This window comes from Neltuma alba, unplaced genomic scaffold (assembly GCF_004799145.2).
Source record: "Neltuma alba isolate B1F8T4 unplaced genomic scaffold, ASM479914v2 tig00003277_pilon, whole genome shotgun sequence".
NCBI classification, from domain to species: domain Eukaryota; kingdom Viridiplantae; phylum Streptophyta; class Magnoliopsida; order Fabales; family Fabaceae; genus Neltuma; species Neltuma alba.
The window spans coordinates 99,352-120,659 of NW_021633218.1; the positions used below are offsets into that span (position 1 = coordinate 99,352).

Sequence of the window (21,308 nt, forward strand, 5' to 3'; positions counted from 1 at the left end):
ACAAATTCTTTATTAGGACATAAAACCTAATTAGGAATTGCTGAATATTGTTAAGTAACTATAATGCCCCTCTTTAGTTAAAAATGAAAATTGATTATTTTATCCCTCTAAAGTGGTTCATCATCTCTTATTATTAATATTTAGACAAAAAAATATAAATATTTTTTTAGTGTTTGAAATTTTGTAATATAACTAAAATCTTCAAAATATTTTCATAAAACATTTCAAATTATAATATATGTAATCTTTAAATAAATATTTTTAATATTTTTTTCTTTTCAGGCTGTAAGTATTTATTTTAAAATTTTAAAATATTTTAATTATAATAAAAATTTAATATTAAATCATAATTATTTACGTTTTCAATTCGATCCAACATTGTTTAAATAAATAAAACTAACGTAAATTACAAGAACTGAAAATAAAAAATATTTATAATTTTACTTATATTTGTAATTTAACATGTTTTATTAAAATATTTTTAATAGTATAAGTTATATATACAAATTTCAAACATTGTAAAATTACTTATATGTTTTTTGGTCTAAAAAAAATCATAAGAGATGAGGAATTACTTGGGAGAAGTATATTAATCAAGTTTTCTTTTTAATTGAAGAGGGGCATTTTGGTAATTTAACAACATTCAAAAATCCCTAATTAGATCTCATGGCCTAATTAGGAATTTGCTAAAAGTGTAGGCCTAAATCTGAATTTAGATATTTTGGCTGGATTTAATTGGGATTCTCCCTAAAATAAATGTAGAGCCCAAAACCTTAGGCCCATAACGCTACAATCAACAGAACAAAATTACTGTAGCAGGCCTAAATGACACTCCAATTTGCTTTTAGCCCAGCTCCAGGAATTATGAAACGATGTGTGTCATTCTGAGCAAAACAGCACCGTGTTGGTGCATTTTGGGTCGTCATCCTGATGGAGTCGGGTTAAGCTACCCGACCCCTGACCCGCCAAGAAACCAAATTGCAAAGCCGCCGCAGCCAGCAAATTCGTGCCGCGTTTCAGTACCCCTTTTCAGTGCGCGTGGAATCAAGAACAAGAATAACAAGAAGTTTTTAAGCCATCAAAGCATGGAAAAAAGTTTTAAAAAAACAAAACAAAACAATATCGACTTTGAGGATATGGAATTTCACAGCAAAGACATCGGCAGTTATTAGAGAATGATATTACTTCTAGTCGTAAGTATAAGAACTAGTTGACTGAGTAGATTAAAAAATGAGTTAAGTTAGTTATTTGTAATAAATAAGTATTGTCTTTCCTAAAATATCCTTACTAATCAAGTTTATTGGCTAAAACTATCATTATTAGAAAGACTATCTTAAGAAAATAAATAAATAAATATGAGAGACAAAGTGTATTGGGGTTTTATGTTTATGATCAAAATAAAAGTCGAATAAAATCTTATATTAAGTACTAAAGGTACTATAAAACATTCCTCTCCTTGTCACAGCCTCGACAACATCCTAGACAACATAAAACTCTCCAAAAATCCGAAAACTTATGTGTGTGTATTACGATTGAAACAAATGAAGAACACAGACATGATGTTACTGTAGCTGCTTCTCAAAATATTATTAAATAATAAAATAGATAGATCTCCTATATAAAAATACCTGACAGAGGGAGATTTGGCACAAGGCTTTGATACCACATGTTAGAACAAACCATATGAACAAAACATTTATCCAAATAATCATATAGAGTTCTATAATTATGATAGTAGCAGCGAAAGACTTGTATAAATACATCTTGTCATGTTAGATAATTCACAGAAGCAATGCACAATACTCATAATCTAAATCTGGATTAGAACAGCTGAAAAGATAGAAACTTGTTAGTAGAAAGAATGTTAGGATTCTTCTAACTGAAAGGTGGGCATAGCGATAAAAGCCACCACCATTCAAGGAATCCTCAAAAGTAGTGAATTAGGTTTTCTTTCTATTCACTCATTCAGTCCACCGTAAAAAACTTAACCCACCATCAAGAAATGACTAAAAAGGACTGAGCCTAAAAAACTCTAACTGGGCTTAACTGATTAACAGACCACACTCAAGATATTTTAATGAAAACAAAAAATAAAATAAAATAAAATAATATAATATAATATAATATAATATAATATATAATATATACTTAAAATATCTTACATTATTGACCTAATCGAAAGCTCATATCCATCAATATTTCCTAATTGACGTTACTTCGAGTTGTTATAAAAATGTGTCGGTGATAAAAATATCAAAAGATCAAGATTTACTGAAGGGCATTTGCGTGAACTATTTGAGACATGGCAATTACATGTCATGGGGTCTATTACAATGTTTTATTTGGTAATTTATGAAATATCATGAAAATATTTTCACTCAAGCAATAAGCTGTATGTTTAAGGATTTTATCGCTTTGATTCTCATATAATATAACATTATCATCATATATGTTTAAGGATTTTTTCGTTCTTATTCTCGTATAATACGACATTACCATAATTATTTCCGACCAGTCTACCTTGTTAAGGCGAACTTTGAAGACAAAGATAAGTATGTTTGGATTGGTGTTGGGCAAAACTGACTTCTAGTCCAACTGACTTTTCTAACTGAAGTTAGAGTGAAAGTCAGTTATGGTATGTTTAGATAGGTGCTTTTAAAAAGTCAGTTGAAAAGGTTAAAAGTTGTTTGGATGAATATAAAAGTTAGTTCAGTTGTAAAATGACTGAAAAGGGCATATACTATATTGAATAGTAGTGTTTGAGAAGGAAAAAAAAAACACAGAAGATGATTCTTTGCACACACAACAGCAGCTACAACCAGAGGAGAAAGGGGGGAAAAAAAAAACCCACCACCTTCAGCCACGATCAGGACCGAGAAGGAGAATAGAGGATCTGAAGTCAAACAGGGAAAAGAAAAGAAAGGCAACCACGGTACCATGAGCGGCGGAGGAAGATAGCCGTGATTCTTTGCACACACACACGCCGGTGATGGTAAGGAAGATGACACAAATCTATCGCGACAGTGATGGAGGGAGAATAGCCGCCGAGATCCACAGATGGAGACGCCGGAGAGAGCGACGGATGGAGACACAGGCGACAGCGATGGACGGAGACCCACAGATGGAGACGGCAAGAGCGTGCCGAGAGTGACGGATAGAAGGTTGAATGCAAAGCAAGAGGAGCCTCCCTGTTTCGGTCGAGTGTTCTGAGGCTTCGAAGAGGGTTGGGTGAAAATGATCGGTGAGAGAAATTGAATACCCATTAATGTTCATTTAACGGTAAATTGCATTTTGAAATGGTGGAAAAGCTAGAGCAAGGAGCGTCCGAAAATAAGCAACTTTTGCTTATAAGTCAATTCCAAAAGCAACACATCCAAACAATCATTTTTACTCAAACAAGCCAGCAACCTCAGTTACACCCTTTCCCAGGTGCTTTTAGCTTTTGTAATGACAATCCAAACATAGTAAGATAGGACTTAGAATAAAGAGCAAGAAAACACAACTACAAAAATACTTAAATTTTATGGTTATTTTATGTTATATTATATATTGGTATATATTTTATTTGACAATTATTTAATTGTGATATGATCTCACAGAAATCTCACAGAAATACTACTTCTGATGCTAAATATAAGATTCAATTTATAATATTTTTTATATTCAGGTCTTAGAAACAAAAGTCTCTGCGGAAACAATATTATTTTTATTCACTATGTTACGTATCACCGTGTATGCACTTTGGCGTAAACATGGAGAAATGAACAAATCTATAACAAGTAAATCAACAGTTATTGCCTTTTTCGTATTCTAAAATGTCATTAAATTATTTTAGTAATTCAAACAATAAGCTGTGTCTTATTATGTTTTAAATCATGCTTTCAGCTTACAAATTGAAGAATTTAGAAAATTCAAATTTCAATTTACTGGAATATAATATTGAGTCATGATATATAGATCGAGCTTATGAATGATATTTTAACTCAGATTGAGTAAATATATAAGAAACTAAATAATTTGAAATATCAATGTAATCAATGGATTGTATTTCAGAACATCTGATCATACCGAATGATTTCTAGATCATTATGGGATTTCATGATTTGAAAAATAATCTCCTATGTTTGCTTAAAATACTTCAAACTTCTTCGGCAGGAAATACGTACTTTAATTAGTCTATACAGTGATTTCTATAATTGCTCATATATGCTATACTATTGATATCTAATTGATGCGTTCATTTTAAACAAGTACTCAATCCTTAATAAAAATTTGATATATTGCGTACTATTTTAATCCTGTACGTTAAGTTCAAGTCATTAACGCATTAACTAAATCACAATCACAAAGTCACAACCATCAAATCTTGTAGCATCAAACATTCCAATTTGTGTAGAAGTGAAAGAAGAAAATAGTAAACCAGAGAACGTAATTTAAGTGATATAATGAGAATATGCGAAGCAATTTTACATACTCGTTACAGGGCAATGGGTGGAGTTATATTTGAACAGAGAAAGCAATTTAACTGACTACTTGTTTTTCCTTTGTTTTAAGTGGGATGTATTTGTTTGGCAAAACCGAAAGTAAAAACAAGTACATAACAGATAAGACGTCCAACGTGGGGCTCACAGAGGCATAACTACGCTGTATTATGAGGTGAGCAGTACGACTTGGGCAGGAAGCCAAATGAAATTGGAAGGAGAACAAGGTGCAAGGTGAAAGAGAACACATCATATTTATTTATTCCAAAAATTATATAAATGAAGTTACATGAGGAAAGAATATTGATTTTGTATGCGTATCGTACAACACAAGATCGTTGCCTGCATCTGATTTATTTATTACAGAATAATAATGGATGCGCAGCGGATAGTGTTTCTAGTTATTATCGTACCATTGCTGCTTTTGAAGATAGGCAATGATGTTCTTGTCAACTTGGAAGGCTTTAGTGAGAACGTCACGTGAGATGGGAGGAGTGGATCCAAACACAGCCTTGGCAACAGTAATGACCCCTGGATTTTGGCTACTGAGACTAGAAAGTGCGACAGCATTGGCATGGCCAACGTTGAGCTGAAAGTGAATCATACCAAAGGGAAACACAAACACATCTCCTTTGTTGAGTACTTTGGTGAAGAGGCGATTGTCATTTTGATTAGAAGCCACAAATCCAACCATGAGAGTCCCTTCAAGAACGGTCAGCACCTCAGTGGCACGAGGGTGAATGTGGGGAGGATTCAGACCATAGGGTGCATAATCAATACGAGCAAGAGAGATACCAAGAGTGTTGAGTCCTGGGAATTCATTTACAGACACTTGAGTCACTTGGGAACCCAATGGGTTTGATGTGTTGCCTTCCATTATGTGGAAGAAGAAGTCATCTGCTTTCACAAGCTTGGGATCTTTGCAGAACCTCCCATTCACAAATACTGCACAAGACCAAGTCAATATTACTAATCAATGACAAGAAATATAGAAGTATACAATATGCATGGTATTATTGTGTCTATACGCACCTCCAAGTTTGGTATCATTGACACCCACACAGAAATCTTGAAGAGGGCTGGGGTCATAGGCAGAAGCAAAGGAGCAAGCCAAGGCCAAGAGGACAATGAGAGAGATCCCTACTGAACCTTTCATCTTTCTGAAATCCTTTCTTTAACTTCTAATTGTGTGCTTGTTGTGACAGAATGGATTTGTTGTCATCTATTTATAGCTCAAGAGAGGAGCCGTCATTGTTGAATTAGTATTCTTTTTTTCTTTGGACTTGATCAAAACATATGTATCCACATTATAAGGTATCAATTATTAATATTATCTTTAGTCCATGGCTGGAGGCGTTCGACGATTAGCAAATTGAAAGTATCATTTTACTTACCTAACATATCATAATTGCTATATTTTAAAATTATATATCAATATTTGAATTCTTCGTTGCGAATACTGTTTCTCATCAGTAATATAACTTATTTAGAAAAAAATAATTTTATGCATCAAAATATTTTGTGTTGGTCACCTTTCCTTTCCCTATGAGGAAGAGTATGAAACTATGAATATGATAGTCAAGAGGGAAAAATGGGAGGAAAAAACAGATTGTGAAGTTTGTATAATAATATATAATTGATTGACTCCTTCGAGGACGCAAGTTAATTAAGACTTGGTAAGGTTTTCACTATTCAGTTGGTTTAATTTATTCCCATGACCCATTCGTTCTACTATTCTATGCGCAGCTTTAAATATTTGATTATTTAAACTTTTCATCTTTCGTTGACGTTCTTTATTTTACAAAATAATAATACTAATAATAATATTGCTAAATTCTTGCTACTTATACTCGCAGTTTTTTATTCTTTCTGTCATTTCATGTCTAAAATTTACACACATAAAGTCATTACAAATTTTATTTGCATACACTTGAGAAGGTTTAATATAAATATATATCACAATTTTTACAAAAGAAAAAGGAAAAAATAGGTGATAAAGGGTTGGATTAAGTATCGACGCAATATTATCATTGACCTAATCAGAAGTTCATATCCATCAATATTTTCTCAATGTACAAATGTTTGGGTGATAAAAAACATAAAAAGATCGATGCATGGATTATTTGAAACATGGCCATTAAAATGCTTTATTTTGTAATTTTTCACATCATTCATTTAAGTATTAAGCTGTATGCTTAAGGATTTCAACGTTTTTACTCCTACGTAGTATGAATTAGATTTTATGGTTAATTAGGATTGAACTTTCTCATAATTATTTGATGGTTATTTAGTTTTCATCTGATCTCACATAAAGAGCAAACACTGCAGCTAATATGCTAAAATTTGACGATTATTTCACTATATATAAATTTATTTTTAACATATTTTATATGATGATTATTTAGTTCTCTTGTGATCTCACATAAATGTAACAGCTACGTACGTGTGATAAGTGCTATATTTTGTAATTAATTATGTTCAGGTTTTGGATATATTGAATTAAATTTATAAATGTTTTATAACCATTTAATTCACTATATATATTAAACCAAAATTTCAGGATAAAAAGTACAAAATCTGCTTTTGCACGTTTTATCTTGTAGGAAAAATAAAATAAATTCAAAAGTGGAAGAAGACTTGGACCCACATGAGTGTGGAAAGGATGGGGTCTTAATTGTATTTTTCTCTGACAAAAAAAACTAATTTGCCAACTTTATAATTTCATAAATTTTAACAGGGTCCCTATACTATTTTAGGACTGTCAAAAGGAAATGATAAATGTAAAAGATAGTGTAAAGCTTAAGAAAGAAAGTAGATAAAAAAGATGATGATGGTGGGCAAAGCTGCAAAGGAGGGGAAGAGAGAAGCTAAGAGAGGAGATGGTCACGCTCACATCATCCGAAAGTAATATCAGACTAACACCAAAATTGAGTAAATAATAAGAATTGCATTAAACTTGATTTTTTGAAACCCTCATTCAAAACTTGATGAAAAAATAAAGAGAGACAAATTAATTCTCATTTCTCAGAAGTCCGAGGCCGGAAGGAAACGGCAGATGAGTAGAGCAGGGATCAATAGCATGATGAGGCCTTGATCATAATTTTATCCAAAAACGAAGGGTCTGCAAAAATTTCAATGAGCTTGATTTTTAAAAAAAGTTAAAAAAGTGAGATTAAAACCTTTTAACCGATTTTTCTTATTCTTTTATCTTATATCTTTTCTTTATTAAACTTTTATAACACTGCTTCTCTAATTTTTTTAATCCTTCTTTTTTTTTCCCCAGTTCTCTCATACCAAACATTAGGCTGGGTAAGAGAGAGGAGCTGATGAGACAATAATAGAATGGGATATTATCAATTGAGTTAATTAATGTTTTTTTATAGTGGATGGCTGAGCCCTTAATGTCCCAAAGCTCTCATTCTTTTTATCAATTGATAAGGTATTAATCCCACAGCATATTTATATGTTCCACCGACACTAAATCGCATATACCAAACGTCATCCCCTCGCTCTTTCGCTTATTTGTATATATAGTTTAGAATCCTTTTGATCCAAGCATCTCCCACATGTTTTGAAATATAATACATTTTATCCAAATTATACCACACTAAATTATAAAACTTCCAAACTACTTAACTAAACTTCTCTGACTAATTACTTTCATTGATGGAGGTAGTCTACATACACTCTATTTTATGATTTATGTGATTTGAAGTTAGGGTTTAATAACAAATTGGAGTTTAAGTTGGGTAATGATGATTACTCTAAATTGAAATGCAATTACCCTAAAAAGTTATGCAACTAGGGGATATTGTGCAATTGGAGGATTAGATGGTGAACTGAGCTTTCTAATGAGTTATTGGATTAAGAAACGATTGGGTTGAGATTGGGAATGTGAAATTGGGAGCTATAGATGAGAGAATTGAGCATTTTAAGTGAGATATATAGTTAGTGTTTATTACTTGATCATCATATGTATCGATAAGTAATTATTTCAATAATGTAAATTGCATCTGAATTTGGGGTTTGGCGTCATTTCCTCTCAAGCTTGCTAAGCTAAGCTAAGAAGTGAGGTAAGCATGATTGATTTAATTTTTACTTTGTATATTTGCAATTGGATTGTCAGATACCTTGAGTTTGTAGAATAAGTCTTACTTTACTAACCTGTATTAACAACAGTTTTTTACTAGTGAGCCTATCATTGAAATGAAATAAAAAATCAATGTACTACTTTCAATCATTAATATAAGAACTAGATAACTAATTTACGAATATTAAAAAAGTTAGTTAAATTAGGTATTAATAATAAATGGATATTGTCTCTCCTAAAATACCTCAATTGATGTGCATTAAAAATACCCATTGATGAAGACACATTAACATGTGCAATTACGGTAAAGATTGTTTGAGGGCAAAATGGATAAATATTGAAAACAAAATAGATTGAGATCTTATATTTATGATTCAATTAAATCTCTGATTAGTTCTTATATTAAAGATTGTAGTTAGTATATAAATAAATATGAATGAAAAAGTAAAATTGTATGAAAACAAAGTTACAGGATTCCAAGATTACTTCAGTTTGTAGAACAAGTCTTGCTTTACTAACCTGTATTAACAAATAGTTTTTGTACTAGTAAGCCTATCATTGAAATGAGACAGAAATCAATGTACTACATTCGACTCTTAATATAAAAATTAGATAATTAATTTATGAATATTAAAGAAGTTGGTTAAATTAGGCATGTGTACTAAATAGATGTTGTCTCTCCTAAAATACTCCTATTGATGTGTTTTGAAACTACTTATTGATGGAGATAGTATACTTTAACGTGTGTACTTACTGTAAGGATTGCTTTTCAACAATAGAGTTGAAAGAGCTGAGATGAAAATTGAATTTTTCAATTTTTTTACTGCCATAATTTTCTTGTGGATTGAGGTCTTATATTTAAGATTTAATTGAATCTATAATTAGCTTTTATATTAAAGACTGTAATTAGTATATAAATAAATGTGAATGAAAAAGTAAAATTGTATGAAAACAAAATTACAAGATTCCAAGTTTAATTTTATAAAACCTGCGGCTAGCTCCTTCATAGTCAAGACTCACTAACAAACGAACGACTTGCTAAATTAAATGAGAAACAAACGATGCACTCAGATGTTAATCAATATTATTAGCTAACCATCCAATCTGGGAAAAAAAATCATATTTAAGCATAGCCAAGTAAGTCTCAAACAAGAAAAAAGAATAAGCAACTCCATTTGAAAAATATGGATAGACGTTTGCAGAGTTCATATTCCCTCCAGTCGTTATTGTAAGCACCTATTAAAAACTTTCCATAAATTAATGAAGTTATTTAAAATTAATTATTTCTTATAAAATACTCCCTCCGTTCCTTATTATAAGAGACAAATAACCGAAGTACGTTGATAAAAAAACAGTTAAAATTAGTTAAGAACAATTAATATGTAAAAAGTATAATTTTTTTCCAAAAATGCCCTCATTAATAAGGAGAGAGAGCATGAGAGAGAACAATTAAATTATTAAAAGAAAGAGAAGTGGGAGGGGGAGAGAGTGTGAGTTGGAGATAATAAATATGGGTAAAATAGTAAATCAACACAAAAAAGTAGAGACAACTTGTAAGTGTCTCTTATATACAGGAACATGCCATAAGCATCAAATGTCTCTTATAATAAGGAACCGAGGGAGTATTAAAATTACTCTCGAATCTCAATGAAAGTCATTAGTTAGAGGTGTTTAATTAATTAGCTAGAAAGTTTTATAATTGATTAAGATTGCTAGCTGGACAAAACTAATACTTTAAATAAAACATATTTTAAAAATATATTGGTCTTTATAAAGATTTGAGCGAATATTAAGTAACATTTCCTCTGTTCCCTTTTATAAAAAACAATCTTTTTAATGGTGGTGTCTCTAAATATGAGGCAAAAAAAAATTCTCTTTGTCTAAAATTTTAAAATAGCCTTTCCACTTCTACCTCATTAAGTGTACATTGTTTATTATCTCTTCGCAATAAATTTTCAATCATTATCTCTCACATATTTTCTTTACAAATAAGGATATGATTAAAAGTATATAGATATATCTTACACATTTATTGCTTTTAACTAAATTTAATCAACAATTTGAATCACATGATTGTGATTTTAGTAGTTGTTTCTTATAAGAATACAGGGAAGGAGTAGAATACAACGATTGGTGGGCTTTTGGTCAAGATGTCTTGTCGGATCTTTCGTACAATTGCACGTTTTTATCTTCCTGTTTTCTAACAGCTTCTTCAGCACTTGATTCCTTGTTTTCCGGCTGTCCCAGGTTTTGGCGGATGTCTTGATCAAAACATATTCATATCACGGTATCAATTATTAAGAGAGAATTACAATCAAATCCCACCAAAAGAGAAATAATTATCAAAAGGTTCTAATAACAACTTTAACAGCCTATAATGACAAGTCCTATAGTGAGAATGACAATCTCTTGGATTTTTTTTTTAATTGTTTTTCTTGTTTGGGACTTTGTTGTAACTCTCCCAATTATTAATTGACCTAATTAAATTTTTGTAGTCAATGAGTGAGCCCTTAATTAACAAGATATACCAAGGCCCTTAATTAACCCCACCTCTCATTGTTTTTTTAAACCAAACTTCATCCACTTGCTCTGTTTTATTTATTTATAGAATTTATATTTTTTTGTCCTTTTAAAAGCATCTTTTCTATGTTATATAATATGATATTACCTCCTGTCTTAAATATAGGAGCTATTAAAGGGTTTATTTTGATTTTAAATATAAGATTCTAATTAATTTTGTCTCTTAAATTTATAATTTTTTTCAAACGTATCACTATTTATTGTACATATTAAGGAAGTTTCCATCAAGAATTGATTATAATGCACATGATTAGAAGATGTATTTTGAAAAACTAACACACATTTGTTACAAACAACTAACTTGAGTTTTAATACCCATAAATTAGTTATCAAGCTCTTATATTAAAAATCGATGGTAGTGCATTTTATCTCGTAAAGATAATCAGCCAAAAGCAGTAACTAATTGGTGACTAATGAGGAAAGTAAAGGAAAATTTTGAGTTAGTTTTTGTTTAATTGGACTTAATTATTATGATTTAGAAATAATTCTTTCTTACGCATGCAAATACATGGTTTGCAGATGCCGAGCACTTCTCTTTATAGCTAAATAATATTTGGTTGACTGTTCTTTTTGCGATCTTTAGTAGAAGATCTTAACATGCTTTCAGGTGCCAAGAGTAGTTTGAGAGAGATTGTGAATTATAATAATATTCAGGCCTTTCCTAATCATTTGTTAAAAAATTATAATAACATCCTAGTTTGTCTCATTAAAAATGTCATGCACCCACTTCGTTACACTAACATATCATATATTTGGTACTACCTCGGTTCTTAATATAAGATATGTATAATTAATTTAAAAATGTTAGATAAATTAATTAAGTTAGTTATTTATAATAAATGTATGTCAGTTTTTTTTTTTAACATGTTCTTTTTATTTGTGCTTAGAAGCTACTCTTTTTTAAGAATCACTCTTACAATTAGTAGGGATAATTTAAGAAAAAAGTTATAAATTTGGGAAACAAAAAAAATAGATTAAGATCTTATATTTAGGATCAAATCCAATCCACCAAACTAACTTTTATATTAAGGATTTGAGGTAATATATTTTTAAAATTATATACCAATATTTCAATTTTTCATTGTGAATACTTTCCGTTGTATCCCAAAATTATATATTTTTCATCCATAAAAATATCAAATTATATTAGGTTTAGGTAGTTATAAGTTTGTAATAAATATATTTTTAAAACCCCCTTTAGTTCTACCTCTGTTTCCTATTCTACCTACTTTCATTTTTTAATTATACTTCCATCAAAACTCTTCTATAATAACAAACAAGTCATAAAGCAAGTGTGAATCGAGAACTTTACTTAAATTACACGGATAATTTAAGTGTTTGTTTTGCTTACGTCCTCCTTTAATTAATACTATCTCCGATACTTAATACAATGCCTAGTTGATTAATTTGGAGAGATTAAAAAAAACTAGTTAAGTTAATTATTTGTAATAAATATACTTTATCTTTCCTAGAATACATTCACTAATCATGTGTATCAGCTAAAACTACTATTTGATAGAACATTTAATATGTACAACTACTATAAGGACTACTTTAAAAAAATAGATAGATATGAAAGACAAAATAAATTAAGATCTTATATTTAGAATCAAATTAAAAGTAAAACTAACACTCATATTAAGGATGAGAGGTAATATGTCATTTGAGTATTAAGGTGTTTGACCTTAATAAGTCTTTTACTTAATTACGTATATTTCCCTTAAAAAATTTTTTTTATTGATTTCCAAAATGACCGACTCAAAAAGAAGATACGGACTCATACGCTAATTTACCAATTCTTTCTGATGAATTATGGAAATCTGTCTCCTTAAAATAATTTGCATATGAAATTACAAGCCTAATATTCAGTGCAAAATATAGACTGGATAACAGTAATGGACAGGTTCAAACGCCAATTTACTTTTTTATTCGAAATAAGTCAGGGGAACATATTTGGTTGAATTAATCCTCAAATGACTAAAACCAATTGACAATTTCAATCACTCAACTTATAGCTCTTTATCTCTTAGTGGAGCGCATCCTGCAATTCTTTGAAAGGTTGTCATTTTATATAAGTTTCAATCTTTTTTTTTTCCCTGGTTAGCCAGGGTATCGTTCTACCTAGATGGTAAGAGACTAATCTTTCGGGGTACTGTTAGGCGCTGTAGCGGGGACCCCCCCTCAATAGTTTTTTTTTTTTACATACCATCCCAAAAATGAACTCATAACATGATATTTAAGGTGCTCAAGTCCCTTCTACTTGCATCAACACTTGTTGGTATAAGTTTCAATCTTGAAAGTACTGGGAACCGTTTAAACCTGCTATTCGGCAATGAAGTGTTTTGTTGAGTCCAGACTTTGAGCTCGCAGTCTCAGGACCAGCCCATGGGCTTCAGGCCCGTTTAGCAAAGTCATTTATTTTTCATATATTTTTACAAAAGTGAAAACAAAACAAACAAAATTACTCATTAAATGCATAAATACAACTACTAATTCATCATTCTCTTAAGTTTTTCCTTGTTCTTATTGTGGGAAAGATATGATGCTGCTAAGTTCAAGTCCTCCTAATGTGTACAAAAATAAATTCTCGTCAAAAATAAAAATTTTAAGTTTAAATTACTGAAAAATAAAGTATGAAAAGTTTGACTTCAACAAATTAATTTATCTCATATGAGTCTCCTTTGAAAGAAACAAGCCATTCTCATTTGTTTGTAATATATAGGGTGGATATAGAGGCTGGCACAGTGTGAATATTACAAGATTCCTGGTCACAATTATTTCATGAAAATATTTCATTTCAATAGCAAAATAAATGACATTTAATTTTTCGCATAAAATTGATCCGATGTGAAATACTCAAAAAGAATTCTCCAGAAGCATTTTCTTTCTAAAATCATTCATCTTGTCAAAATTTTCCCAAGAGGTTCTTTTATTTGTGCTCTAATGAATTAAAACCATAATTCGCCAAGGACAACAACAGGAAAACCGTTGCATCAATAGAATGATTAAAGAAACTCAAGGAAAGGGAAGGCGCTGCGTGAGTAAGTACAAGGGGCAGCGTGAGGGTGTGCGGGACGGAGTAAGACTTGACTTTGAGCAAAGTGAGAGTGAGAGAGATTGAGAGCATAGAGATAGGATTTTCTACTTTGCCTCCTGGGAAATAAAATAAAATAAAATACTTACATATTAATTATTAATTAACTTTTTTAAAAAAAAATTGGTGGACTTGAATGGGCGGCCCATTTAATTTTTAGCTCTACAGGACTAGCCCTTTTAAGTCCAACTAACCTTTAACAACTCTAAATTACGAGTCTGGCCCTGGACTTAAACAAGCTTAAATGGGTTTGCCCGTCTATCATCATCTTTATCTTACTTCTTGCTTAAGCTTCATGCTATGTTTTGGATTTATTATTTCCTTTCAACAGCCCTAAAATACCATAGGGCCTGATTCAAAATTTTATGAAATTATAAAGATTGGCAAATTAATTTTTTTATCAGAAAAAATTACAATTAATGACCTCATTCTTTCCAAATCTCATGTGGGTCCAAGCTTTCTTCCAATTTTCAGTTTATTTTATTTTTTCCACAAAACAAAACGTACAAAAGTAGATTTTGTAATTTTTATCCTGAAAATTTATTTTAATATATACAATAAATTAAAAGGCTATAAAATATTTACAAACTTAATTCAATATATCTAAAATCTGAACATATTTGATTACAAAATATGCACATATCACATGTAGCTGTTATATTTATGTGATATCGACAACTAAATAACCATCAAATAAAATATCATGTTCCAACAAATTTATATAAAATAAAATAATTGTCCAATTTTAGCATTTTAGCAGCAGTGTTTGCTCTTTATTCTAAGTCCTACCTTACTTATCTTCGTCTTCAAAGATTGCCTTATCAAGGTAGACTACTGGTTTTCGGAACTAATGATGGATATGAACTTCTGATTAGGTCAATGATAATATTGTATCGGAACATAATCCATTCCTTTATCGACCTTTTTTTTTCCTTTTCTTTTGTAAAAATTGTTATATATCTACATATTAAACCTTCTCAAGTGTATGCAAATAAAGTTTGTAATGACTTTATATGTGTGTATGCACATACGTGTGCGCAAAATGAAAACTTAAGACATGAAAAGTTGATATAAAATTACGTTCAATTGTGATTTAAAATTAATATTGGTGGCATTACGATTGTAAATTTAAATTTTAAAAGAAGACAAGAAATGACAGAAAGAATAAAAAAACTGCGAATACAAGTAGCAAGAACGCAGCAGCGTTATTAATAGTATCATTATTTTGTAAAATAAAGAACGTCAACGAAAGATGAAAGGTTAAAATAATCAAATATTTAAAACTAGTACGTATAGAATAGTAGAACGAAAGGGGTCATGGGAACAAATTAAACCATCTGAAGACTTTACCAAGTCATAATTAACTTGCTTCCTCCAAGGAATCAATCGGTTATATATTACTCCCTCCCTTCCTTATTATAAGAGATAAATAACCGAAATACGTTGATCAAAAAAAGTTAAAATTAGTTAAGAATAATTAATGTGTAAAAAGTATAATTTTTTTCCAAAAATACCCTCATTAATAAGGAGAGAGTATGAGAGAGAAAAATTAAATTATTCAAAGAAAGAGAAGTGGGAGGGAAAGAGAGTGTGAGTTGGAGATAATAAATATGGGTAAAATAGTAAATCAACACAAAAAAGTAGAGACAACTTGTAAGTGTCTCTTATATATAGGAACATGCCATAAGCATCAAATGTCTCTTATAATAAGGAACGGAGGGAGTATACTACAAACTTCACAATCTTTTTTTTTTTGTTGTTGCCCCCTGACTATTCTATTCATAGTTTCATACTCTTCCTCATAGGTGGATTCAACTATGTACATTTAAATTTCATATATGCACAACATAATGGAGAATTCAATCAATTAATTTAATCAACATAAGAGACTAAATAACTACAATTAAATTCTTCTACTATTTTATGCACAAAAAATTGTTTAATAAATCAAACTCAGCATGTTTCAGCTCAAATACAATTTTTTTTTTTTGCAAAAATCAAACAAGGATATAATTGCCTAAAACCAATTTTCCAAATATTTAGACAATTAAATAACCCACCTAAAATTAAATTTTGTAAATTTTTCAAAATGTCAAAATAGCCGAAAAATTGATTTCCCCTTTTTTTAAACAATTAAAATGGCACATAAAATGAATTACACATAAACCTAGTGGCTAAATAAATGGAAGACAATTTAAATGCTACTTTATTCAGCCCAAAAATGGTTCTGACAATAAAAAAAAAACTTGGCCCATAGGGCAAACCGACAAATAGAGCCTAAAACCCAAATTCCAGAAATGAACAATGGTTTTTAAGACCAAAATGAGCCCCAGTACGCCGCCATTTCTCCAAATAATCAAGCATTAGAGAGTTTTCCTAAAGTCAAGAGAAACATCGACCCAAAATGGGGAGAAAAGGGATTTATGAATTGAAAACATCAAATTGAAGGCGCAAATCACAATCTGACTGTGCTGGAAATACTTTTTGTACAAAAAGCCCCAAAACTGAAGGGGCCATTCTAAGAAAAAATGAAAAGCCCAGAAAACCAAAAGCCCAGGTTCTGATTTCCAGAAATTGAAATAATTACCAATGAGAATTGGGTCTAGCGTAAGGGGCTAGTCCTTTACAACGTGACAAACTAAGATTTAAATCCCTGCTGAGAGAGATTCCCACATTTAGTGACCGACAGTGTCTCAAATAAGATTGCCTTAAATAGGAAGATACATATGTTTTAGCAAAAAAAACAAACTGAAATAATTTCTATGGCCCAAAACATTTTGTAAAAGTAAACCAAAAATGCCCCAGCCCTAATGAAAGTCCAATCTGGAAAATTAAAATAAAACCAGAAAACATACACTCTTCTGCACAGCCCAGTTAAAATGCCCAAACTGGAAACCCAAAACAGAGAGCCCAACTTGCTGAAAACAACACAGAACGTAAGAGAAAATATTTTGCAGAAGCCCAAACTTAGGGCCCAATTTGGAAATAAAAAATAAAGGCAAATGAAATAACATAAATGCAGAACCCAAAACCTTAGGCCCATAACGATACAATCAGCAGAATAAAATTATTGTAGCAAGCCGAAATGACACTCCAACATGCTTTCGCCCAGCTCCAGGAACTAATGAAACGATGTGTTTCATTCTGAGCAAAACGGCACCGCGTTGGTGCAATTTGGGTCATCTGCTCGATGGAGTCGGGTTAACCTACCCGAATCCTGACCCGCGAAGAAACCAAATTGCAAAGCGGCCGCAGCCAGCAAATTCGTGCGGCGTTTCAGGTACCGTTCTTCAGTGTGCGTGAAATCAAGAACAAGAATAACAAGAAGTCAAGAAGTCTTTAAGCCATCAAAGCATGGAAAAGAGCTTTAAAAAAATAAACAAACAAACAAAACAAAACAGATATCGACTTTGAGTTAGTTATTTATAATAAATAGATATTATTTTTCTTAAAATATCCTTACTAATCAAGTTTATTGGCTTAAAAAAACTATTATTGGAAAGACTATCTTAAGGAAAAATAAATAAATATGAGGGGCAAAATAGATTGAGATTTTATGTTTAGAACCAAAATAAAAACAAAATAAGGTCTAATATTAAGGACTAGAGGTAGTATAAAACATTCTTCTCCTTGTCACAGGCTCGACAACATCACAGACAACATAAAACTTTCCAAAATCCGAAAACTTGTGTGTATGTATTACGATTGAAACAAATGAAGAACATAGACATAATGTTACTGTAGCTTCTTCTCAAAATATTATTAAATAATAAAATAGATAGATCTCATATACAAAAATAGCAAACAGAGGGAGATTTGACACCAGGCTCTGATACCACATGTTAGAACAAACCATATGAACAAAATATTTATCCAAGTAATCATACGGAATTCTACAATTATATAAATACATCTCGTCATGTTAGATGATTTAAAGAAGCAATCAACAATACTCATAATTTAAATTTGGATTAGAACAACTGAAAACATAGAAACCTGTTAGTAGAAAGAATGTTAGGATTCTTCTAACTGGAAGGTGGGCATGATGATGAAACTAATAAGAGCTGCCACTAGCTAGGGAACCCTCAAAAGTAGTGAATTAGGTTTTCTCTCTATTCATTTACTCAGTTAGCCATCAAAAACTTAATCCACTATCAAGATCAAGAAATAACTAAAAAAGACCAAGTCTAAAAAACCCTAACTGATTAACGGACCACACTCAGGATATTTTAATGAAAACAAAAAATAATATTATATAATATAGTATAAAATATATAATTAAAATATCTTACATTATTGACCTAATCGAAAGCTCATATCCATCAATATTTTCTAATTGTCGTTACTTCGAGTTGTTATAACAATGTGTCGGTGATAGAAATATCAAAAGATCAAGATTTACTGAAGGGCATTTGCGTGAACTATTTGAGACATGGCAATTACATGTCATGGGGTTTATTACAATGTTTTATTTGGTAATTTATGAAATATCATGAAAATATTTTCACTCAAGCAATAAGCTGTATGTTTAAGAATTTTATCGCTTTGATTCTCCTATAATATAACATTATCATCATATATGTTTAAGGATTTTATCGTTTTTATTCTCACATAATATGACATTATCATAATTATTTCCGATGAGTCTACCTTGTTAAGGCGAACTTTGAAGACAAAGATAAAATGTAGTAAGATAGGACTTAGAATAAAGAGCAAGCAAACACAACTACAAAAATACTTAAATTTGATGGTTATTTTATGTTATATTATATATTGGTATATATTTTATTTGGCAATTATTTAACTGTAATATGATCTCACAGAAATCTCAGAGATGTTATTCTAGTCCTAAATATAAGATTTGATTTATAATATTTTTTATATTCGGGTCTTAGAAACAAGAGTCTCTGCGGAAACGATATTATTTTTATTCACTATATTACTTATCATCATGTATGCACTTTAGCGTGAACATAGAGAAATGAACAAATCTATAACAAGTAAATCAACAGTTATTGACTTTTTCGTATTTTAAAATGGCATTAAATTATTTTAGTAATTCAAACAATAAGCTATGTCTTATTGTGTTTTAAATCATGATTTCAGCTTACAAATTGAAGCATTTAGAAAATTTATATTTCAATTTACTGTAATATAATATTGAGTCATGATATATAGATCAAGCTTAGGAATGATATTTTAACTCAGATTGAGTAAATATATAAGAAACTAAATAATTTGAAATATCAATGCAATCAATGGATTGTATTTCAGAACATCTGATCATACCGAATCATTTCTAGATCATTATGGGATTTCATGATTTGAAATAATCTCCTGTGTTTGCTTAAAATATTGCAAACTTCTTCGGCAGGAAATACGTACTTTAATTAGTCTATACAGTGATTTCTATAATGGCTCATATATTCTATACTATTAATATCTAATTGATATGTTCATCTTAAACAAGTACTCAATCCTTTATAAAAATTTGATATATTGCGCACTATTTTAATCCTGTACGCTAAGTTCAAGTCATTAACGTATTAACTAAATCACAATCACAAAGTCACAACCGTCAAATCTTGTAGCATCAAATAGTCCAATTTGTGTAGAAGTGAAAGAGGAAAATAGTAAACCAGAGAGCGTAATTTAACCGATATAATCAGAATATGCGAAGCAATTTAGTACTTTATTACTTGACATACTCGTTACAGGGCAATGCGTGGAGTTATATTTGAACAGAGAAAACAATATAGATTACTTGTTTTTCCTTTGTTTTAGGTAAAACTAAGGGCATAACAGATAAGACGTCCAACATGGGGCTCACAGAGGTATTAGCACGTAGTATTATGAGGGGAGCAGTACGACTTGGGCAGGAAGCCAAATGAAACTGGAAGGGAGAACAAGGTGCAAGGTAAAAGAGAACACAACATACTACTTTAGTGATTCCAAAAATATATAAATGAAGTTACATGAGGAAAGAATATTGATTTTGCATGCGTATCTTACAACACAAGATCGTTGCATGCATCTGATTTATTTATTACAGAATAATAATGGATGGGCAGCGGATAGTGTGTTTAGTTATTATCGTACCATTGCTGCTTTTGAAGATAGGCAATAATGTTCTGGTCAACTTGGAAGGCTTTAGTGAGAACGTCACGCGAGATGGGAGGAGTGGATCCAAACACAGCCTTAGCAATAGTAATGACCCCTGGATTTTGGCTACTGAGACTAGAAAGTGCGACAGCATTGTCATGGCCGACGTTGAGCTGAAAATGAATCATACCGAAGGGAAACACAAACACATCTCCTTTGTTGAGTACTTTGGTAAATAAACGATTGTCATTTTGATTGGAAGCCACAAATCCAACCATGAGAGTTCCTTCCAGGACAGTCAGCACCTCAGTGGCACGAGGGTGAATGTGGGGAGGATTCAGACCATAGGGAGCATAATCGATTCGAGCAAGGGAGATACCAAGAGTATTGAGTCCTGGGAATTCATTTACAGACACTTGAGTTACTTGGGAGCCCAATGGGTTTGATGTGTTGCCTTCCATTATGTGGAAGAAGAAGTCATCTGCTTTCACAAGCTTGGGATCTTTGCAGAATTTCCCATTTACAAATACTGCACAAAACCAATTCAATATTGCTAATCAATGACAAGAAATATGGAGAGAGATGCAATATATACGGTATTATGTGTGTGTACTTACCTCCATGTTTGGTATCATTGACGCCCACACAGAAATCTTGAAGAGGGCTGGGATCGTATGCAGAAGCAAAGGAGGAAGCCAAGGTCAAGAGGGCAATAAGGGAGATAAATACTGAACCTTTCATCTTTCTCAAATCCTTTCTTTAGCTTCGAATTGTGTGTTTGTTGTGACCAAATGTTTTGTTGCTGTAATCTATTTATAGCTCAAGAGAGGAGCCGTCATTGTTGAATTAGTATTATTTTTTGTTTCGACTTAATCAAAACAAATGTATCCACATTGTAAGGTATCAATTATTAATATTATCTTTAGTCCATGGCTGGAGGCGTTCAACGATTAGCAAATTG

At 31.1% G+C, this 21,308-nt stretch overlaps 2 protein-coding genes across 2 annotated transcripts; both read right to left on the reverse strand.

The window, feature by feature from the left end:
* Nucleotides 1-4,716: 4,716 nt before the first annotated feature.
* Nucleotides 4,717-5,671, reverse strand: LOC114741110 (germin-like protein subfamily 1 member 13). Its single transcript, XM_028929369.1, has 2 exons — nt 5,514-5,671; nt 4,717-5,426 (listed from the first exon to the last, which is right to left on the reverse strand). The coding sequence occupies exons 1-2, from the start codon at nt 5,635-5,637 to the stop codon at nt 4,879-4,881; spliced, it is 672 nt and encodes a 223-aa protein (XP_028785202.1). The 5' UTR covers nt 5,638-5,671; the 3' UTR covers nt 4,717-4,878.
* A 14,493-nt stretch (nt 5,672-20,164) lies between these two features.
* LOC114741112 (germin-like protein subfamily 1 member 13) lies at nt 20,165-21,088 on the reverse strand. The gene is made up of 2 exons (XM_028929371.1): nt 20,965-21,088; nt 20,165-20,876 (listed from the first exon to the last, which is right to left on the reverse strand). Exons 1-2 carry the CDS (start codon nt 21,086-21,088, stop codon nt 20,329-20,331), a joined length of 672 nt encoding a protein of 223 aa, XP_028785204.1. The 3' UTR covers nt 20,165-20,328.
* Nucleotides 21,089-21,308: the final 220 nt, after the last annotated feature.